Here is an 18,684-nt window from a genome sequence, read left to right on the forward strand (position 1 = left end):
CACCAGCAATGTTTTGGTATCGCAATGCATGCTGGGTCATCCCTCATGTTAGTTCCCTCAGCATCAGCATTGCCAGATGTATAATAATTAACATATTTGTACTATAATTGAAGCCTTTAAATGATGTACAATCAATAATTAAAAACACAGAAATGTACGATCATTTTGAGTTGTCATATTATCAGTGCTTTGTTTTTTTTTTGTAATAGTGGAATGGAACAGACCTGATTTGGAACCCGCCTGATTACCCATTTTAACTTAACTACAGTATATCGATAATTGATCAGAGAAAACTGACCCTGGATCTGCCATGAATGATCTAATCATGTCATGAAGGGCTGCTCAGCTGCTCTTACTCACTCCGTTTAGCTCGACGATGGGACACACTCCAACATGGCGACGGCATAATAAAAAAAAATGTTAAAACAAGTGCGTGGAGAGAGTGGCTTGCGAGAGGTCGACTAGGTAGGGGTGATTTTCATTTTCATTTTCATTTTCATTTTCACCGCGAGATTGACATTAGTCCTCTTTTCCGCTGAGCGGCAGTACAGACCCCGGTGCCGTGTTCGCCGTTCAGCCTGGGAACTTCCGGTATCGGATCAGCGCCGGAAGTGAGTCCACTGTGCTGAGTGTTATGTAAACATGAGATTTTCTCAGCACAACACTGACTCACAGCGATATGAAGACTATTTCGAATAGTCGCTGATTAAATGCAGCCGGCTATAGCAAGAACTACCATAACATAATATTAAGTATTCTAATACGCGGCTTGGACGTCAAATTGAACCAAAATGGACGACAACAAGGTGAGGAGAGAAAACACCGCGACTATCTCGTTTTAATGTCTGCAAACTGAAAAGACAACGTGCTATTTTCACGTTTGTTTTAAATGTGGGACATATTCGATGTTACAGAATATAATCTGCCTAATTTGTAACATGTGTGTAGATAATAAACATAGGCTTCTGTGAATGCCGAATGTAGACAATGTGCTGATATATAAACCGCTAAATGTACATGTACTGATCTATAAAAAGAAAACCCTTAAGTGGTTTGAACTTATTTGTCTTTAAATAAAGAAATTGCCTTTTGTGGACGAGTGGGGAGGTTTTTGAAATGGAATAGACGCCCGAACCCTGCCTCAGTACTTTTAGTATTCATATGTATTATATTATATTCTATCGTATTTATTATAACAATTTCTTGTAGTTGTTGATCCAGAGGGTTGTTACGTTTGGTGTTGTTAACTGTTCATGTGAAATGAACTAGACATACAAGTTTTAAAATCATTTCCAATCATTATTGCATCTCAATGTTTTCTTTTATTTAGTAAGAAGCTGTCGTGAGCAGGATGATGGGCAGCCAGCTGAGGCTTGAGGGCTGTGTTGGGAGTTAGTTTGCTATACCTACTGGCTGGCTGTACATTATCCCTTACTTATTATTGATTAAAAACCAGTCATGTCTTGGATATATTTTATTGTGACACCGATGGTATAAATTTAATTGTCGTGCCTGTTTGCAGGGCGTCTACTACTTGTGTGATAACCAATATGGCAAATCAGGTGTAATTATACATGTTCTTAAACATCAATAATTAATTGTCAATTTGGGCTTGTCTTAGAATACATCAACTAATTTTATATAGCCATGGAAAATTTGGCCAGTCAAACAGGAAGGGGAACGGGTGTCAAAGTAAAGGTTATCATATTGATTTTCAATATGATAAAATTGACTTTGACCCCCGTTCCTAAATTAGGATACCCAGTCCTATCTCTTGCAGGAGCAAAAATAGTAATTTTGGAAAATATATGAAAGATTTCACTCACTGTAAATAAATAATAATGTTGCCTTTTTTCCGATTTTCTCCACAGATAGTGGGCGGTAAAGTGAAAAAACCCGGGAAGCGGGGACGCAAGCCTGCCAAGATCGATCTGAAAGCCAAGTTAGAACGGAGCAGACAGAGTGCGCGGGAGTGCCGAGCCCGGAAGAAACTGCGATACCAGTACCTGGAGGAGTTGGTGTCTAGCAAGGAAAGGGCCATCTGCGCTTTGAGGGAGGAGCTGGAGATGGTAACTGCAAGCCACCCGACAGTCTTATTCAGAGCCCGAATCATTTAGAAACCTGCTCATCTAGCTCTTAGTAGGGCTGCAAAATTAAACATATTAAAATCGTAATCTCGATCAATCCTGTTGCGTTTGCGTTTGGGAGATTAGTTGTATCAAAACAAGCGCTTATAATTTCTCTGTTACTTCAACCTTTGAGAACAACGCATTACACAACATGAAAAATGTAACAGGGAGAGCATCAACTAGGCTTGGGCCAATTTACAATTAAAACTTCTATCGGCTATGGACTCCATCGATCACGTTTGACATTGTTGAAAGATGGTTTTTTTTGTTGGTTTTTTTTTTTATCCGCCAGGAAAAATCGGAGAATTGAAACAGTGTATGTGCATTTTACCGTGTTCTGAAACTGGAACGAAGAGAGGGGGAGAGAAGGGGTAGAGGGTCTCTCCCTCTCCACTCAGATCTGTCCAGTAACCACTGGTGATCGGGTCTCACTTTCCCTCTGCTCAAACAGAAAATAACAGAAAATAAAAGGCACATGGAACCCCAGCTCTGGTTCGAGTCATTTTGCCGCTCTGGGCAAACGGAGCAACACAGTGGAGCAGCACAGCGAAGCGCTGATCACTGGGAGGAGACACCCCATCGGGGCGCCCATAATCTGCACTGCCCTGTGCAGACACTACAGGTGTGCCGGGGTTCATGAGGAATTTCTCATGAATTTATCTTGCACAGACAATCCGCTACCTTGATACCCGTTTAAAAAAATAAATAAAATAAAATAAAGCCCCGATAAGAAGGGAAATATGGGGTCCATGGGCCAGGTGCTCAGACACCCGCCCCACCCCCTGCACATAACTGCCGCTCAATTTGCAAATCTTGTGATTATAATATAGCAATATATAATATTATCTCATAGAGAAACATTTAGATTTATTTTGTTTCCTTAGTTTCTTACTTGTATGGAGAATGAAAGTCCTAAACCTAATTCAGAGAATTGGAATTGAGTTTCTTTTTTTTCTCCTCCAGACAGCTGTGCACACCGGCTCCCCTGCCTGTCATTTTATTTTAGAGCTATTCATTTTCGTTTCTTTCCTACATGTATATTTTTGGAATTTTGCACGATCGCCTAAGCCTAGCGGAAACAAAAATATGATAGGGTTCCATGACTGACCCAGTTCACCTCCAACAGGTCAGGGTGCAAACACATTACATTGGGTTTAGTTCAGTAAAGGAAATAATAATATGATTTTCCAGAGTTGACTGGGGATTTAGACATGTTAAATGTTATGCGCAAAGCCTTTGTTTACAACTGTATCAACCGCATACAATAATATAGCAGGCTAGTGTTTTAAGCTAACGTTAGCGGCATTATACACTGTGCGTCGCGGATAGCGAGGGGTGTCACGATTCTGATTTTAAATCGAAATGAGCATTCAAATTCAAACTTGGAAATCACAAGCAGGTTGGCTATTCTCCCGTATTTTTGTGGGTAATATTGTTCGACATGGATCTTGACCACCAAGACAAAATAAATATGATCTCTAATGTTACATTATCTGAAAATAAACTATGTACTGTATCGCTGAAGCGGAGCTATGGGCGGGGACAAAACCGAAGCTCCGCTGGTGCCGGAGTTTGCAGCTTGTGCGTTCTAATAATTAAAAAAAAAAGTGTGCTGATGTCAAGGATAAGATAAAAATGTTAAACGGAACACGATGCTATGGTACGATGAATAAAATTTGAAAAAAAGTCAGATTAGAGAAGAACGTACAACACACACTTTCAGTGTGTTGAAGTTTGTCTTGCTGTGTCTTACTGCTCCCATGCATTTATTTTATCGATGGAATTGTATGAAATATTTTGTTTATACTTATACCACTATAGAAAATAACATTATTTATAATGATTTAAGGTGACTACACTCAAAGTTTCTTACTGAGAAACAAGTGGAATCAAAATGGCATACAATAGCATACATAGCCGTCAGTGCTGAGAAAAAAAAGATACTTATGTTTAAATCGAATCGAATCATAACCTTAAAATCGAAAATTAAATAGAATCGTGGATTTGGGGAATTGTGACACCCCTATTCGTGGAAGATGCCAGAGCAGAACGGGTTTATCAAAACGATACCAGCTGCATTATTTTGTGCATCTAACTAAATAAGTAGTACAACTTACTTAACACTCTGGCTCTGCTATAGCCATTGATTAAAATTGCAATGCAAAGCCTACTCACTATATGAATGTGATGAAAAGTTAGACACTCTTTTTATTTGGGATTTGACTCTTTACGAGTGACTCAGTAAAAATATTTGTTCCCTTTTCCTCTTCGTTCGTTTGATTCAATTGATGTAATTTCGGGTGGTTGAGAGACAAAAGAGTCGAGTTGTGAATAGAATTCTCATGGGCTGATGCGCATGCATGACTCGCAACTCACAGATCCTCGATCGTGTGCGAGATCCAGGAGTTGTCCTTTGTGATCCAGTTCAGTACTCATTGCCTCTGCTTGAGTTGTGTGACTTGTGACTCGCAGATGTCTTTCGAGACTCAAGTCTCACTCAAGGTTTATTGTTCAGCCTGTGTGAAGGCTGCAGTTACAGAGTCGCTCACAAACGACTCTTTTGCCAGAGTGACTCAAGACTCCCGAGTAATTTAAAAGATTTGTTCGCTGTGAACAAATCATTAGCAATTCTTGCGTCACTACGCTCAATTCAATAAGCAAATGGTCATGAGTAACAGTCCAAAACGTGTATTAACACACAATATACACTACTCACAAAAAATTAGGGATATTCGGCTTTCGGGTGAAATTTCAGGATGAACCTAAAATGCACTATAACCTTTACAGGTGAACTTAATTTGACCTTCTCTTAACTTTTGAATGCACGTGTCCAACTGTTCAGTGTTTCAGTACTTTTTGCACAACTTGCTGTTCTCTAACAAGGAGCTGAATGGCAAAATTCACAACAGGTGTTTGATCCATGAATCGAGCAATACATTTCCTGGTTCAATTAAAATTGGTATTTAAACAGTCCTCTTCATCATGCTGTTTATATTTTGACATCATGAGACCAACACGACACCAACAAATTGATCAACAGTACCTCACCATTGTGAGGCTTCAAACAGGATGTTCTCAGAGGGAAGTGGCCACTGAGCTTAGAGTGTCACAGTGTCCTCAGCAGGTTGCAATAGAGATACAGAGAGACTTGAAGATTCACAGAAAGGCATAGAAGTGGACGTCCTTTGGCCACATCCCACACTGATGAGTGCTTCATTGTGAACAGTGCCCTGCGTAACTGGATGATGGATGCCACTCAACTCCAGGCACATTTTGTCACGACCAGGGCTAGGAGAGACCCAAATGCATGACACGGGGAGACGGGAGCCAGACAAAGGATGTTTATTAGCCCACACGGTGGAGCTGGCCGGGGGGACACGGTCAGGTAGGGATGGAGCAGGGCTGGGCAGGGATGATGATGACCGGGAGGAGGGGTCCAGGATCCGGGTGGAGAGACGGGGAACGGATGAAGCGCCAGTAGAAGTTTGCAAACCCGAGGAAACGTTGGAGCTGCTTCCTATTGGCTGGGGTTAGCCACTCCATCATTGCGGCCACCTTCTTGGGGTCCATCTCCAGCCTCCCTCGGCCAATGGGGCCAATGGAGGCTGCCAATGGGGCGCCTGGCAGGAGGTTTATTGCGCAGTCGTAGGGGCGATGAGGTGGTAGGGATAACGTGCCCTGCTTGCTGAAGACATGGGCCAGATCCAGATATTGTGAAGGAACCGAGGACAGGTCAGGGCTCTTGGGGTCCCCCGGCGGCGCGTCCGGCGGCGGGGTTGAGGCTGAGCGGAGGCAGTGGGCTTGGCAGTGTGTGCTCCAGGAGCTCACGCTGCCCGAGTGCCAGTCCATCTGAGGGTTGTGGGTCTGGAGCCAGGGGTACCCCAGAACCAGGGGGTTCAGTGGGGAATCTATGAGGAAGAACCTCAAGGACTCACGGTGGTTGCCAGAGAGCAGCAGCTCAAGGGGGGCCTGGTCTGGTGGGTAATCCCGGTCAGATGTGACCCGGTCAGCCCCTTGACCTCGAGCGGTGTGGGGAGAGGGACGGGTGACGCTACGGGGACCCTGGCGGCGGGAGGGGAGTCTTCTGGCGGCCGAAGACTCTCCTCATTTCGCGGGTGAACAGATCGTAGGAGAGACTCACGGGCCCCCCCGACTCCAAACCGCGGAACCCCAACCGAGAGCTGCCCCTCTCAGGAAGGAGATAAGGAATGCGATGCGAGCGCTATCGGAGGCGTCCCTCCACCAGGCGCTGGGAGCCCTGCAGGAGGTAGGAGGGAGGGCCGGAGGAATCTGCAGGCTGCTGACGGCTGCCAAGATGGTCCGGAGGTGTTCCCCGATTGTCCCGGAGGGCCTGGTCATGTTGACCAAGCAACACTCCTTGGTCCCAGAGTGTGCGGCGGAGCCCCTCTGTGTCGGCTGGGTCCATGTTTTCTTGGCCAGACCGTACTGTCACGACCAGGGCTAGGAGACTCAAACGCACGACACGGGGAGACGGGAGGCAGACAAAAGATGTTTATTAGCCCACACGGTGGAGCTGGCTGGGGGGACCCGGTCAGGTAGGGATGGAGCAGGGCTGGGCAGGGATGATGATGACCGGGAGGAGGGGTCCAGGATCCGGGTGGAGAGACGGGGAACCGGGCTGGATGGAGAAGGACGGACGGACTGGGTCGACGAGAGGAGACAAGCAGGTAAGTGGAAGACGAAAGAAAGAGACATAGACTAGAGACTTGAAACAAGCACTAGGAGCTAGGAACTTGGAACTAGGAATGGAACCAGTAGCTGTACAACTCGGGTAAGCTTGTTGACGGTCTTGCAAAGAATGACTGGGAAGCTGGAGACTAAATACTGTGTGGAGTGATGCAGGTAATTGATCCCAGGTGTGTGCAATTGGCTCAAGGGGGCAGCTCCAGATGAGGCAAGAGCGGCCTCTAGTGGTGCTGGGAGGCCGTGGGCCTAACACATTTAAGGGAGGTGAGAGGCACCCAAGTGTCACGTCAGACCATTCCAAACCGTTTACATCAGCGTGGTCTGTGTGCTAGACGACCTGCAAGGGTACCTGACAACACCACCAGGCACAGGCATCATTGTCTTGCATGGGCCAGGGAGCATTTACGCTGGACGAGGGACCAGTGGGCCTCAGTGCTGTTCTCTGATGAAAGTCGATTCACGTTGAGCAGAAATGATGGCCGCCAACGATGTTGGAGACGTCAAGGAGAGCGCTATGCATTCAGCCACTGTTGTCACCAGATGAGCCTTTGGTGGTGGTGGTGTTACAGTGTGGGCAGGTGTGTCTAGTCAATACAGAACTGCCCTACACTTTGTGAATGGTACAGTGACAAGCCCATACTGCCTGAATAACATCATTAATTTAGTAATTGTGCCCCTTCATGAACAACACGGGCCTAATTTCATCTTCATGGAAGACAATGCTCCAGCTCATCGAGGCGGCATCCTTAGGGAACGGCTGCTGGAGACTGGGGTACCTCAAATGGAGTGGCCTGCACTTTCTCCAGACCTGAATCCCATAGAAAACCTATGGGATCAACTGAGTCGCTGTGTAGAGGCTCGTAACTCTGTACCCCAGAACCTCAGTGACCTGAGGGCTGCCCTTCAAGAAGAGTGGGGGGCCATGCCTCAGCAGACAATAAGTCGACTTGTGAACAGCATGAGACGTCGTTGTCAAGCTGTAATTGATGCTCAAGGGCACATGACAAGTTATTGAGACATTTTTGTTGTGGTAAACCCACCACTGTTGTTGGCTTTTGTTTCAAAAAATTGTTTGAGATGAGGAAATAACCATTGCATGCTTCTACTTAAATGCCCTACTTTCATGATATAATATCACTGTAGCGTGAACTTTATACATTTTCAATAAATTTCACCCGAAAGCCAAATATCCCTAACTTTTTGTGAGTAGTGTATGTGTCCCTAAGAATCGTGAGAGAGTCGTGATCTCAATTCTAATCAAGAAAATCGTGATTCTAGTTTTATTCAAAATCGTGCAGCCCTAGCGCTTAGCTTGTAAAAACTAGCAAAGAAGAGGTGAATTTGTCCCCTGGCTCTAACACATTATCAATTGGTGGTGTAATTGGGAAATTGTTACATTACTGAAAGTTTTCATTTGAGTCATGCCAAAAAAAAATTACACCTACTGTATGTGTAAGTGTGGAAATCTGTATTTACTCCTAAGAGAAAAGGGTTACAGCAGGGGTGCCCACTCTTTTTCGGCTTGCGAGCTTCTTTTAAATTGACCAGGTCAAAATGATCTACCTTCATTAAAAAATGCTAAATATATTTATTTATATGTATATACTGAGTATACTTCATCTATACAACATATGTTGGCGTACCTTGCATCCCTGCATGAACCCTTATGGCACAATAGCATTAAATACATTTATGGTCACTACCTTACTCTGCTGACTTGCACTGAATGGAGCTGGCCAGGGTTGCATAGTCCGGACAGTAGCTACTGGTAGCCAGCCTCAAGCAGCTTCCAAATGATCATCCGTCATGGTGGAACGCTATTTCGACTCAATAATCTTCATGTGGGAAAAGGCTGACTCACATAAATAAGTAGAGCCGAATAATGTAGTCAAGGAAGTAGCACATTTCCTCATGTTTGGGTAATTTTCCTCTGTGAGTAAGTTCCAGAACGGTCCATGAGCCCTGGACTTGAGCTGAATGTCAGCCTGTAGTGTCAACATCTCATCCTCCACTGCAGACGAGTTCAGGTGAAACAGTGTTACAATTTTTGATGCGATTGAATCAACCTCAATATCTTCCCTAAATGGGAAGCACATAAATGTAGCGATTGGCTTGAGTAAAGCACCTTGAAATTGTTTGTCAAGTCTGACAGACACTTTTCAATCTGCTCTGTGTAGCGTGCACTGTTGGGGCGCTCCTCGCACCCCTCCCCTTCCTGCCTTCCCTTGGGTCTCCAGCTTTGATGCAAGGTTTTGAAAGTTCCCCAAATCATGGTGCTGCAGCTTTGAGGACAGAAGTTGCACTACTGAACTGAACTGATCATGTTGACCACGGTTTTGTCTTTTCTTTGCAGATTTTTTTATTTTTTATTTTTATTTTTTGAATGGCGTGCGATCTACCCGCACTACCTTCGTGATCTACCGGTCGATTGCGATCGACGTATTGGGCACCCCTGGGTTACACAATCTAGAAATTGTAGCCAATGTTTAGTCTGGATAAACATTGGCTAAAGCCAAACCTTCACATCAATTCTCAGTGATCATAAACTTCTCATGTAATTATACAAATTGGCAGCTGGCAGCGTCTTTAAGGTTAATATTGCAGTAATTATAACATTAATGTGGTAGGTCAGTTTTCTATACAAGAGAAGTGATGAAATTGTATGCAGTGGCATAATACATGAAACTTACGTCAATACCAAGTATATCGTCCCTTAATGCATTTAAAATTAGGTCTAGTGAACAGCAGCCACTTGATGTGCAAAAGAAAAACCATTATAGGCTCAATAAATGAGAAATATCACCAAGCATGATATTTCCACTATACCAGTCTGAAGCTTGAACTTGAGGTCTTCTTCTGGCCTTGCATCCCTTTGCGTGCACAGTTTCGCCTAAACGAGTGCCCTGTCCCCCCACCCACCCCTTCCCCTCCCCTCCTCACCAGTACAAACAGTGGTGCTCGGCCATGGACCAGGGGAAGATCCCCTCGGAGATCAAGGCTCTGCTCACGGGCGACGACCAGAAGACTATCCAATGCAGCAGCACTAAGACGTCCAAGAACATGAAGAGCAACGCCACTGGTTAAGCCCTAGGGGCAAACTCAAAAGTACTTTTACAGCCCGACGTCCCGATGCTGGGGTGGGGGCTGAGCACCCCAGGGAATAGGGGAGGAGGCAAGGGTCAGGGTCCGCCCGTTTCAATCTACAACATCATCACATTTTTGGAAAAAGTACAATATTGCTTACAGGAAGATGCAATTAACCTATCACTTAGTTTGCACTTGGTAAAATGGACTAATACAGCTATGACAGAGACATAAATATTTCTTTGTGTGAAAACCCGAAGTCTGGTTACTATTTGAATCTATATGATGTGGTTTTTACCGGTGACCACACCTTCTGAATTCCACTGGATTGTTCGGAAGCGCAAACTGAAAAGAAGGAACATATTGTAACCTGTCCGGTTCAGTTTATTACAATATAATTGCTAATTACTTTGAACGTTTTTGGTCTTTCCGGCGCAGCATTATAACTGGAGAGATTGGTGGTTACGAAAGACAGAAAATGCCCAGCTGCCGGATATGGAGTACATCCCAGCTTGCATCAGGAAATGTCCAGGGCTGTCGATGTGTGGTCCGGAGATATTTTTGTATTTGTATTTGTATTTTGTATTCAATCTAAGAAAGCACTTTGCAGAATTTTTTTTCTGTGTTTGTTTATGAATGTATTGTGTTAAACCTGTCAGTTTTGTTCTTAAGAATGTTAATGTTGGCCCTTTACAATTTGACCAAATCAATGAATCCCAGTTTGTGTTGCAAAAAAGCCTGCATGATGACTGACAAAATCTTGATTGTTGTTTAATTTTTTCATAGTTTGAGCCCTAAATCCACGCTGATTATTTACTCTTCAATTTAGAACATTATTTATTAGGGCATAGGTTTAATAGGTTCATTTTTCATGTTTTTCTTTGCAATTTGGTTCATTTCTTGTAGGAACAGAAAACCTTCATCTTCTACCACACTTCCTAATAAAATCATCCCCAACAAAAATGCTTGCACATTATTTGAACTGCCTGAAAATAACGAGTACATTTAACCGAGTCTGAAGTGCCGGTCTGGTGGTCGATGAGCCCCCAATATATATGAATAGAAAAATATAAATACAAAGCTTAACCTATTGTAAAGTTATGGAGTTACGGTTTCTGTATATGAGTTTCTCATAAAAAGCACATTAAAGAAAAAAACTCATCATATATCTTTTATTAAATAAATTTCCCCTCCTGTGTCAAGCATCAATCTTTAAATCACAGGAGTCAACAGTTTACGTAAACTTTCGTAAAGGATGATGTGTATCACAAGGACCATTACACAATGTAAGGTATGTTTACAAAAAAGTAGAGCAATAGGGGAAATGTGTCAAAACAATCATTCACAATGTCTTTTGTTTGTCTTTTTTAGGTAGATGCATCTAGAATCAGTACAAACCTGCCAAGGAAACCTTTGCCACCCAACCTAACTAAAAGCAAATTCAATCCATTCAATCTTTACAACGACTTTCTCCAGCGCTTTTCGGGCAGTTTCAGAACTCGGAATGATATGAGAAGTCATCAGTCCAAAGATGCCAGATACTGAATGGCTCAATTAATTAATCGGATGTTGCTAAAAAACAAAATAAACGTGAACCAGTAACTCACTTTTCATAGGTGATGATAAATTTTGAATTTGGTGATTTGATTTACATACAACAAAAAGTTCAATTTAGTCAAAAATGGTGTTTGTCTGCCTTGATGCCTTGATCTCAAATGGGTCAGTTCCATCCAAACATTCCTCCTCATCCTTTAAACAAATCATAACATCAATATTACACATTATTATCAAATCATAGTGTCAATGTTCGCTATTCAGACCATGTTCAAGCCGTAAATGTTGAAACCATAGCAACAGCCATGATACAAAATGGGAAATGTAACATGGTCGAAAATGTAGCATCTCACAGTATTGTTGAATTATCCAGGAGATGCCTGTGATTCTGTGTTGTGTCATCAATTGTTATCGTTAAAATAAAAAGATTGTATGTGAAAAATTAATTGGATTTCTATTTACAAAACCACCAGCTTCACACACTCCTCCACTGTAAGGGAAAATCCACGAATTTGGACGGAGCTCAGGTAAACAGGGAGCAAGTGAGACTTACAGTATACTACAAATGGATTCTGTCCAATTCTTTATCTTAAGTTCCAATCACTTATCTTGCCTTAGTGGATGACGACCTTTGAAAAGGGGTAGACTACTGTACACAGACTGTTCTACCTGAGATATTCCTTTGCAATATATACATAAATTAAATGGGGTTTGATCTTTCGCTGGTGATCTAAAACACATAAATTGTACACTTATTCTGTTGGGGCTTCGCTACAGAAGATGTTGAAAAGACGTCTCTAGATCAAGGCTAAAACACCCTGAAAAGTTTGGAACCAACATGAAGGTTCAGTAGGCGTCTATCATTCAATGGCATAGCAGCCAATCTTCTAATTCAATGTTTTGATTTTAGTTTAAACAACAACTGAAACGTTGAATTTTATTTAACAATTTGAGATAAATGTGATCTCCACCTAGCCTGATGCATTTCCAGCGTAAACAAGTGCTCAACTTAGCCAGACACAATTTTAACCAAAGTAACATCTGATGCTCAGGAAACATAAGAAATTCATTATTGTTCTAGCTAATCCATCCAATGTAAGTGTTATGACTTTCAAAAGTGCTAATTCACATTTGTGTTTTTCACACTGTCCCTGGTTCACTTACACAAAAGTATTCGGAGGATTGGCATTGATGGGCCAGGCTAGTTTCTTTTCCTTCGCCTCCCGGTCAAAGGTATCATAAACAGAGTCCTTTGTCAGGGTCTTTGTCTGCACAGGGATGTCCACTACTCCAATATAGTTCTTTTTGGCCATCCGTGAACTCGCTGTAATAGTGTATGCGTTGCTGCGGTAGCATTTCATTGACGACATACAAAATGTCTCCCTCATGCCCCTCCTGAAATTCGCATTGTAGACGGAGTAGAGTGTAGGCTTGGATGCTGCAGAGCTGAAGGAGATCCAAGCGATTGCAGTGAAGAACAGCGCCCCTTGCCTATCGGTGCCATTGGAATCTGTTGGGTGCCACAGCTGGGCCACATAGAAGGGCATCCAGGTGAGAAGGAAAACAGAGTTGAGCATAAGGAACATCTTGATGGTCTTGACTTTAGTCCTTGGTACGATGTTCATTGTCCGACGCACCGTGTGGCCGTCGGCACTGATCCTCCAGATGTAACGGACCACTCGCTGGTAGAAGGACATGATGAGCACCAACGGGACTAGGAAGCCAAAGAGAAGGTGTACCACAGCGTAGGCTATACTGCCCCAGTTGCATGGGAGGAAAAAGTCACAGTGACCCTCGCTGGCCCCTACCGCTGATGTTGAGCCATAGAAGAATAGGCAGGGGGAGACAAAGGCTGCGTCAAACAGCCAGGAGGCCAGGATCATTTTCTTGGCCTTCTCTCTTGAGACCTTGAAACTGAGTGGGTAGACAATAGTGTAAAAGCGGTCCACACAAATGGAGAGCAGAACATACACCTGCACACCAGGGCAAAGGTGCTGGAGGTAGCGCACCACCTTGCAAGCGGCGGTACTCAGCGGCCATCTTCCCGAGGCGACCTGGAGCAAGACAAAGGGGGCCGAGCCCAGGCTCATCAGCAGGTCCGCGCAGGCCATGGACACCACAAAGTAATTGGTGGTGGACTGAGTCCTTCGGCTCCTGTGGATGACCAGACACACCAGGGCATTACCCAGGATGGAGATCAGCCACAGAATCCCAAACACCAGGCTCAGGATGGCGAGCTCGGCCGGAGCGAGTGTGTAGGAAACTGCTGTGCCGTTCTGATGCCTGGTTGACCTGCCATCTTGGTTGCAGAGAAGAGTTGTGGGCAAGCTGGCCAGGATGGTGGAGTTCTCCCTCCCGGTGGAGTTGAAGGACATCTGATAGGTGGAGGAAGGAGAGTGAAAGGATGGACTAATACTAAGTGAGTCTGTCGACTGGGCATATACCATGGCTACACCACCACAGGGCAGACCTGTAGAAACACAAACAGACAACAGACATTTAAGTCATTCATTAGATATTAAGAGCCGAAGACTGTGCCCTCTTTTACACCCTCTGACATCCTTAGAGTCTACATGGAGAATTCTGAAATAAATCACAAGCTTGATGCATGGTTCTCAGAGGAAACATTTATTTAACACTTTAATGTTGTATGTTCCAGTAAAGATTTAGTATAACGACAGTGTGTCATTATGGTAACAGTAAAGTAAAATACACACACACATATATATACTCTATATATACATTATATACTGTATATTTCCTGGAAACACAAGTGACATTTCATGTTTTATTTCTGTTTCGATGCCTTTACACATCACACTAAATTATCCGCGTAATGTCGGCACTAGACAAGGGACGCTGTGCAGAGCACCAAGGATAAAGTCAATATAGGCACTAGACAAGAGACACTGTGCAGAGCACCAAGGAGGATAGGGATCCTCCAGATACATCCAGTAGATAAAATCTGTCAAAGGGGCAGCGGGGTGACGCTCATGATGCTGCCATGCAAATGTCCTCCACTGACACACCTCCAGACAGGGCAGTTGACGCAGTCACTCTGAGTCGAGTGAGCCCTGACGCCAGGTGGCAAAAACTTGCCCCTTTTCGTTGTAGACCTGTGAGATGCCGTTACATAACCAATGAGAAAGCTGCCGTTTCAACACAGGTTTTCCCATAGTCACCCTGCTGTAGGAGAAAAACAGCTAAGTCCTTATTGCGGTGAGCCTTATATCCTGATGTGTTCCAGTATAAAAGCCGGATTGGGTTTCAATGTAGCTTTATTCAGATCGCCATTCATAAGAAGGCAGCTGGGGTGCACAGACAAGGCGGCCGGCTCCCCCACGCATTTACAGATGTCAGCGCAAGCAGAAGTGCCGTTTTGACGGTACTTCTGTTTTAAAGGGATGGAGTCAATCGGCTCAAAGTGATCACCTATGAAACAGCATAGAACCAATACCTGGTCCCATTTTGGAGCAAAACAACATGCGTCACATATGTCTACCTCCCTGTAGGAAGCGTTTAATCAGAGGATGGCTAAATGATAAAAAAGATCTCCACTTCCCAGCGTACTAAGTGTTGGTATAAGCTGCTATGGCACTCTGTATTGTATAAATCACAATGACAAGCCCCGTTTATGTAGTCTCATCCTCCAAGCCACCAGTGGCTGACCGAGTATCGGACACTGTTTTATCATTCCCTGTGCCTGGCAGATGGCACCCAGGAACCTGTGTATAAGCCATGGTTAGTCCGCCAATAACTGGACCAGCTCCAGGAACAAAGGTGCAGACATGCATTCCTGGGCTACTAGGACAAAGTACGCTCTTTCCATTCTCACCCCTGTTAGCAGCCGGTCTATGAGGTGCATCAGAGGGAACGCGTATAGCAGCTTGCGTGGCCAGGGGGTGTGGGCGAACGCGTCCAGGGGGTGTGGCTGAAAGCGACAGGCGAAACCCCCACTCCCAGGGGTTTGTCCCTTCGGTGAGGGAGAACCAGAATGAAGAACTGAGTGGTTCTGCCTGGTTACAAACAGGTCCACCCATGAGTCTCCGAAGTTTAAAAGGTTATTCCCATAAAGGGAATTTATGGTTATTCCCATTAAGACAAAGGGAAAGCCTGTGTGCCGGTAGGATGGGTATATGAAAATACGCAGCGTTTTTCAAAATATTTTTTATGCTTTATTGGACAGTGACAATGCAGAGGGACAGGAAAGCCAGGGGAGGGACAGAGGTGATGACATGCAGCAAATGGCCTCGTGCTGGAATTGAACCAAGGCCACTGCGACAAGGACTTAGTCTTGAAAATGGAGAGCTCTAGAAGGTGAGCCACCAGTGTGCCCCCCCCCCTTTCTTGGAGGGGGGGGGGGGGTGAGGGGCACCGTGAAAACTGCAATGCGCAACACTGTGGTGGTAGCAAGCACCCTCCCTATACCATCCCGAGACACCACTTGGAGTAGTATAGGGAGGGGGAGGATTCCTCCAAGTGAGGGGAGTTCCCTATAAACTCCTCGTAACTTCCCTCTGGCTTCACTGCTGCAGACAGTGTACCTGTGTTGCCCAATGGGGGCCCTGCCCAAAGGGGAGGGGACTCACCTGGTGGCTGCGGACAAAGATGAGAACAGAGTTGATGTTCACACAGTTCTCATCTCGCTCAGCCAGGAGAATGGGGTGTGTGGTTATCAGCAGAGATTCCGCTTGCTGGATGTCAGCGCTGGAAACCCTCCTCATGGGAACCAGTATAGAACCGTCAGCAGAGGGGCTTCCAATGTGATGTGAGTGGGTAGCCCTGTTCGGGTCTAGTGGGGCAGTTAAACATGAAGAACTGGCCCTAGTATCTCCACTAATGACCTTGTCGGCGGTAATGTCACAGCGCTTCTTCTGGTGTTGAGGCAAGCGGTAAGCTGCCCCACAGAATCCTCAACTGCTGCGGAGACACCCAGTGGCTTACTTGTGGCTGACTCGGGGATCTCCAGTCTCATCCTTTTGGCAGGAAGAGCTGAGGGCAAGGTGGTGCCCAACCTGGGCCACTGTCTGAACCCTGTAAAAAAAAACCATTCCTGTACACCTGCACCGTAGCTCGAGAGGCAGGGTGGATAGAGGGGGAGTATGATACGATTTTTACTCTTTATTGGAGATATATTTTTGTTGATTAAAATAAACGTTTTTAACATGATTGACATTTTTTCAACAGGCACATTAGACAAGGTGGGGGCCAGTCAGTTAGGGGTTCTCCCAGCACCCGCTGGTCTGGCTAGAGGATGCCGGTCTGGCTGTTCGCAGGCAGTCTAGCGCCGGCGGTAGTGTGCTCGGCGGGAGGGCTTTGGGGCCGTCTCCAAGGCCGTGGCTGCCTCATCCATCGCCTCCGGAGACAGCATCTCCTTGTCCGCCATCAAGGTGCCCAGGGAGGCATTGAGGAGGGTGATGTCCGCTGCCGCCAATTGTGCCCTGCACCTGAAGTGAGGACAGGGGTTGGTGACTCTTATTTGGCAGGGTGGGCTTCCTGTCTGTCTGCCATGTGGCATGAGGGATCAGGAGCACTACCAGTCCGGCCTCCAGATAAGGGATCCCCTTTGTCATGGCAGTGACCCAGTCTGTCTGGGAGTTAGGTGGAGACGGGTGCCTGGAACACGCTAGGTGCGATCCTGGCACCGTACTGCACAGGTTGCACAGTCTAGAGGGTACTTTTCTTCTATCTTCAGTGAATGGTCGCTGAAGAAAATTGGAAGCAAAATGGTTGGCGCAGGGCCCTTTTATAGGGGCAGGCCACAGCTGATAGGCTGATGGGTACATCCAACTTTTAGTAAGACGCATGCAAGGGAAGCCAATAAGGACAAAACTAGAGGGCAGAGCCTATGTGAAATAGAACTTCTCGTTTCTAGTCTCTTAGGTACACGGATGTAGCCAAAAGAACTGATTTGCGGAAGTGCAAAAGAGTCAAAACCCAGAAAAACCAGATAAAAGACACAGTTTGCAACCTATTTTTAGAATGTATTATATAACGACTATCTTGAGCGTCTCAGATTTTTTTCAAAAAGGAGATTTAACGGCTTATATATTTTTTTATGGTCTGCCCCATTGGACTGTATCCAATCACGGCGAGAAGCTGCAGCAGAGCAGTATGTTTCTCAATGGTAAAAGCCTTCCGTGAGGAACCAAGGATAAATTACGGTCGCCAACATTTTGGGTCAAAAACAGCAGCCAATTCTTTAAGACAAAATCAATAAACAAGCTTGTATCCACGGGAGCTTTGCCGTCTCTCTCTGGGGCATGGCCATTAAGGATCTCAAGGATGTCATGCGGGGGTGGGGGGCTCCTCTGCTTATCTTTGCCCTCATGTTTACTCTGGAGGCTTTTGGTTCTCCCTTAGCAACCTCATTCACCCGACACTGATGCGGTAGGGGCCTCAATGAGCTGGCTGCTGCAGGTGTACATATATAAGACCGTATGACACTGGGACAATGCAGCACCTTCGGTTGCAGATGGTTTATTGTTTGTAGCGTGTATAGACAAACAACAACAAAGATGACAATGACAAAATGCACTGGTTGAACGGAAGAAACTCCTTAAGGGCTTGTGACAAAACTAAACAAGCATACATTGGATGCTTGCTTGCAATCACAATCACCCAGAAACATAGTTACACACACCCACCCACCCACCAACACACACACAACACACACACACACACACTCACACAAAATCTACAGCACAACAAATCCTGCAAGTCAATAAGTCAACAGCGCACATCCCATGTTGGACTCCCGGAAATATTAAAAGGGAATATTCCAATGGTTCTGCTGTATGGCCACATCATTTGCAATTTAGCCATATTGTGATGGGTGTGAAGATCCAGCTGAGGCCTTGTTTACTAGACCTAGGAATGGGATCTGATGAACCGTTTTCACACGGGAACATGATTAAATTGAAAATCATATTTTCAAGTATGGCTTTATTTTTTACCACAATTTTATACAATAAGGATGGCGACATAACCTCACTTCCCAAGGATTTTGCATGACTGTCGCTCCTAAATGGCACCAAATCGTCAGATGAAAAAATACCTTATTGGAACGAAATGAACGGGAATATTCCCTATGAAGAATAAACAATTTGAATCCTAAAATGATTATCACCCTTATACGCATACGGGATTCTAGGCGCGTTTCACCGTAAAGGCTACATCCCCTCCTTAAAAAAGAAAATGAAATAAAACA

The 18,684-nt window shown here is 44.9% G+C and overlaps 2 protein-coding genes across 2 annotated transcripts; one reads left to right on the top strand and one right to left on the bottom strand.

The window, feature by feature from the left end:
- Positions 1 to 601: 601 nt before the first annotated feature.
- Positions 602 to 10,870, top strand: crebl2 (cAMP responsive element binding protein-like 2). The gene is made up of 3 exons (XM_080022525.1): positions 602 to 806; positions 1,872 to 2,069; positions 9,780 to 10,870. The coding sequence occupies exons 1-3, from the start codon at positions 792 to 794 to the stop codon at positions 9,918 to 9,920; spliced, it is 354 nt and encodes a 117-aa protein (XP_079878651.1). The 5' UTR covers positions 602 to 791; the 3' UTR covers positions 9,921 to 10,870.
- A 1,764-nt stretch (positions 10,871 to 12,634) lies between these two features.
- On the bottom strand, positions 12,635 to 13,921 carry gpr19 (G protein-coupled receptor 19; the record flags this gene model as incomplete). The annotated part of the gene is made up of 1 exon (XM_080022082.1): positions 12,635 to 13,921. One exon carries the CDS (start codon positions 13,919 to 13,921, stop codon positions 12,635 to 12,637), a length of 1,287 nt encoding a protein of 428 aa, XP_079878208.1.
- Between the last annotated feature and the right edge of the window lie 4,763 nt (positions 13,922 to 18,684).

The sequence above is a fragment of the Zeus faber genome, assembly GCF_960531495.2.
Source record: "Zeus faber genome assembly, chromosome: 21".
Lineage (NCBI taxonomy): Eukaryota > Metazoa > Chordata > Actinopteri > Zeiformes > Zeidae > Zeus > Zeus faber.

Coding starts and splice junctions, on each gene's coding strand:
- crebl2 (XM_080022525.1), top strand. Junction 2,070..9,779: donor TGAGGGAGGAGCTGGAGATG/GTAACTGCAAGC, acceptor CCTCCTCACCAG/TACAAACAGTGGTGCTCGGC.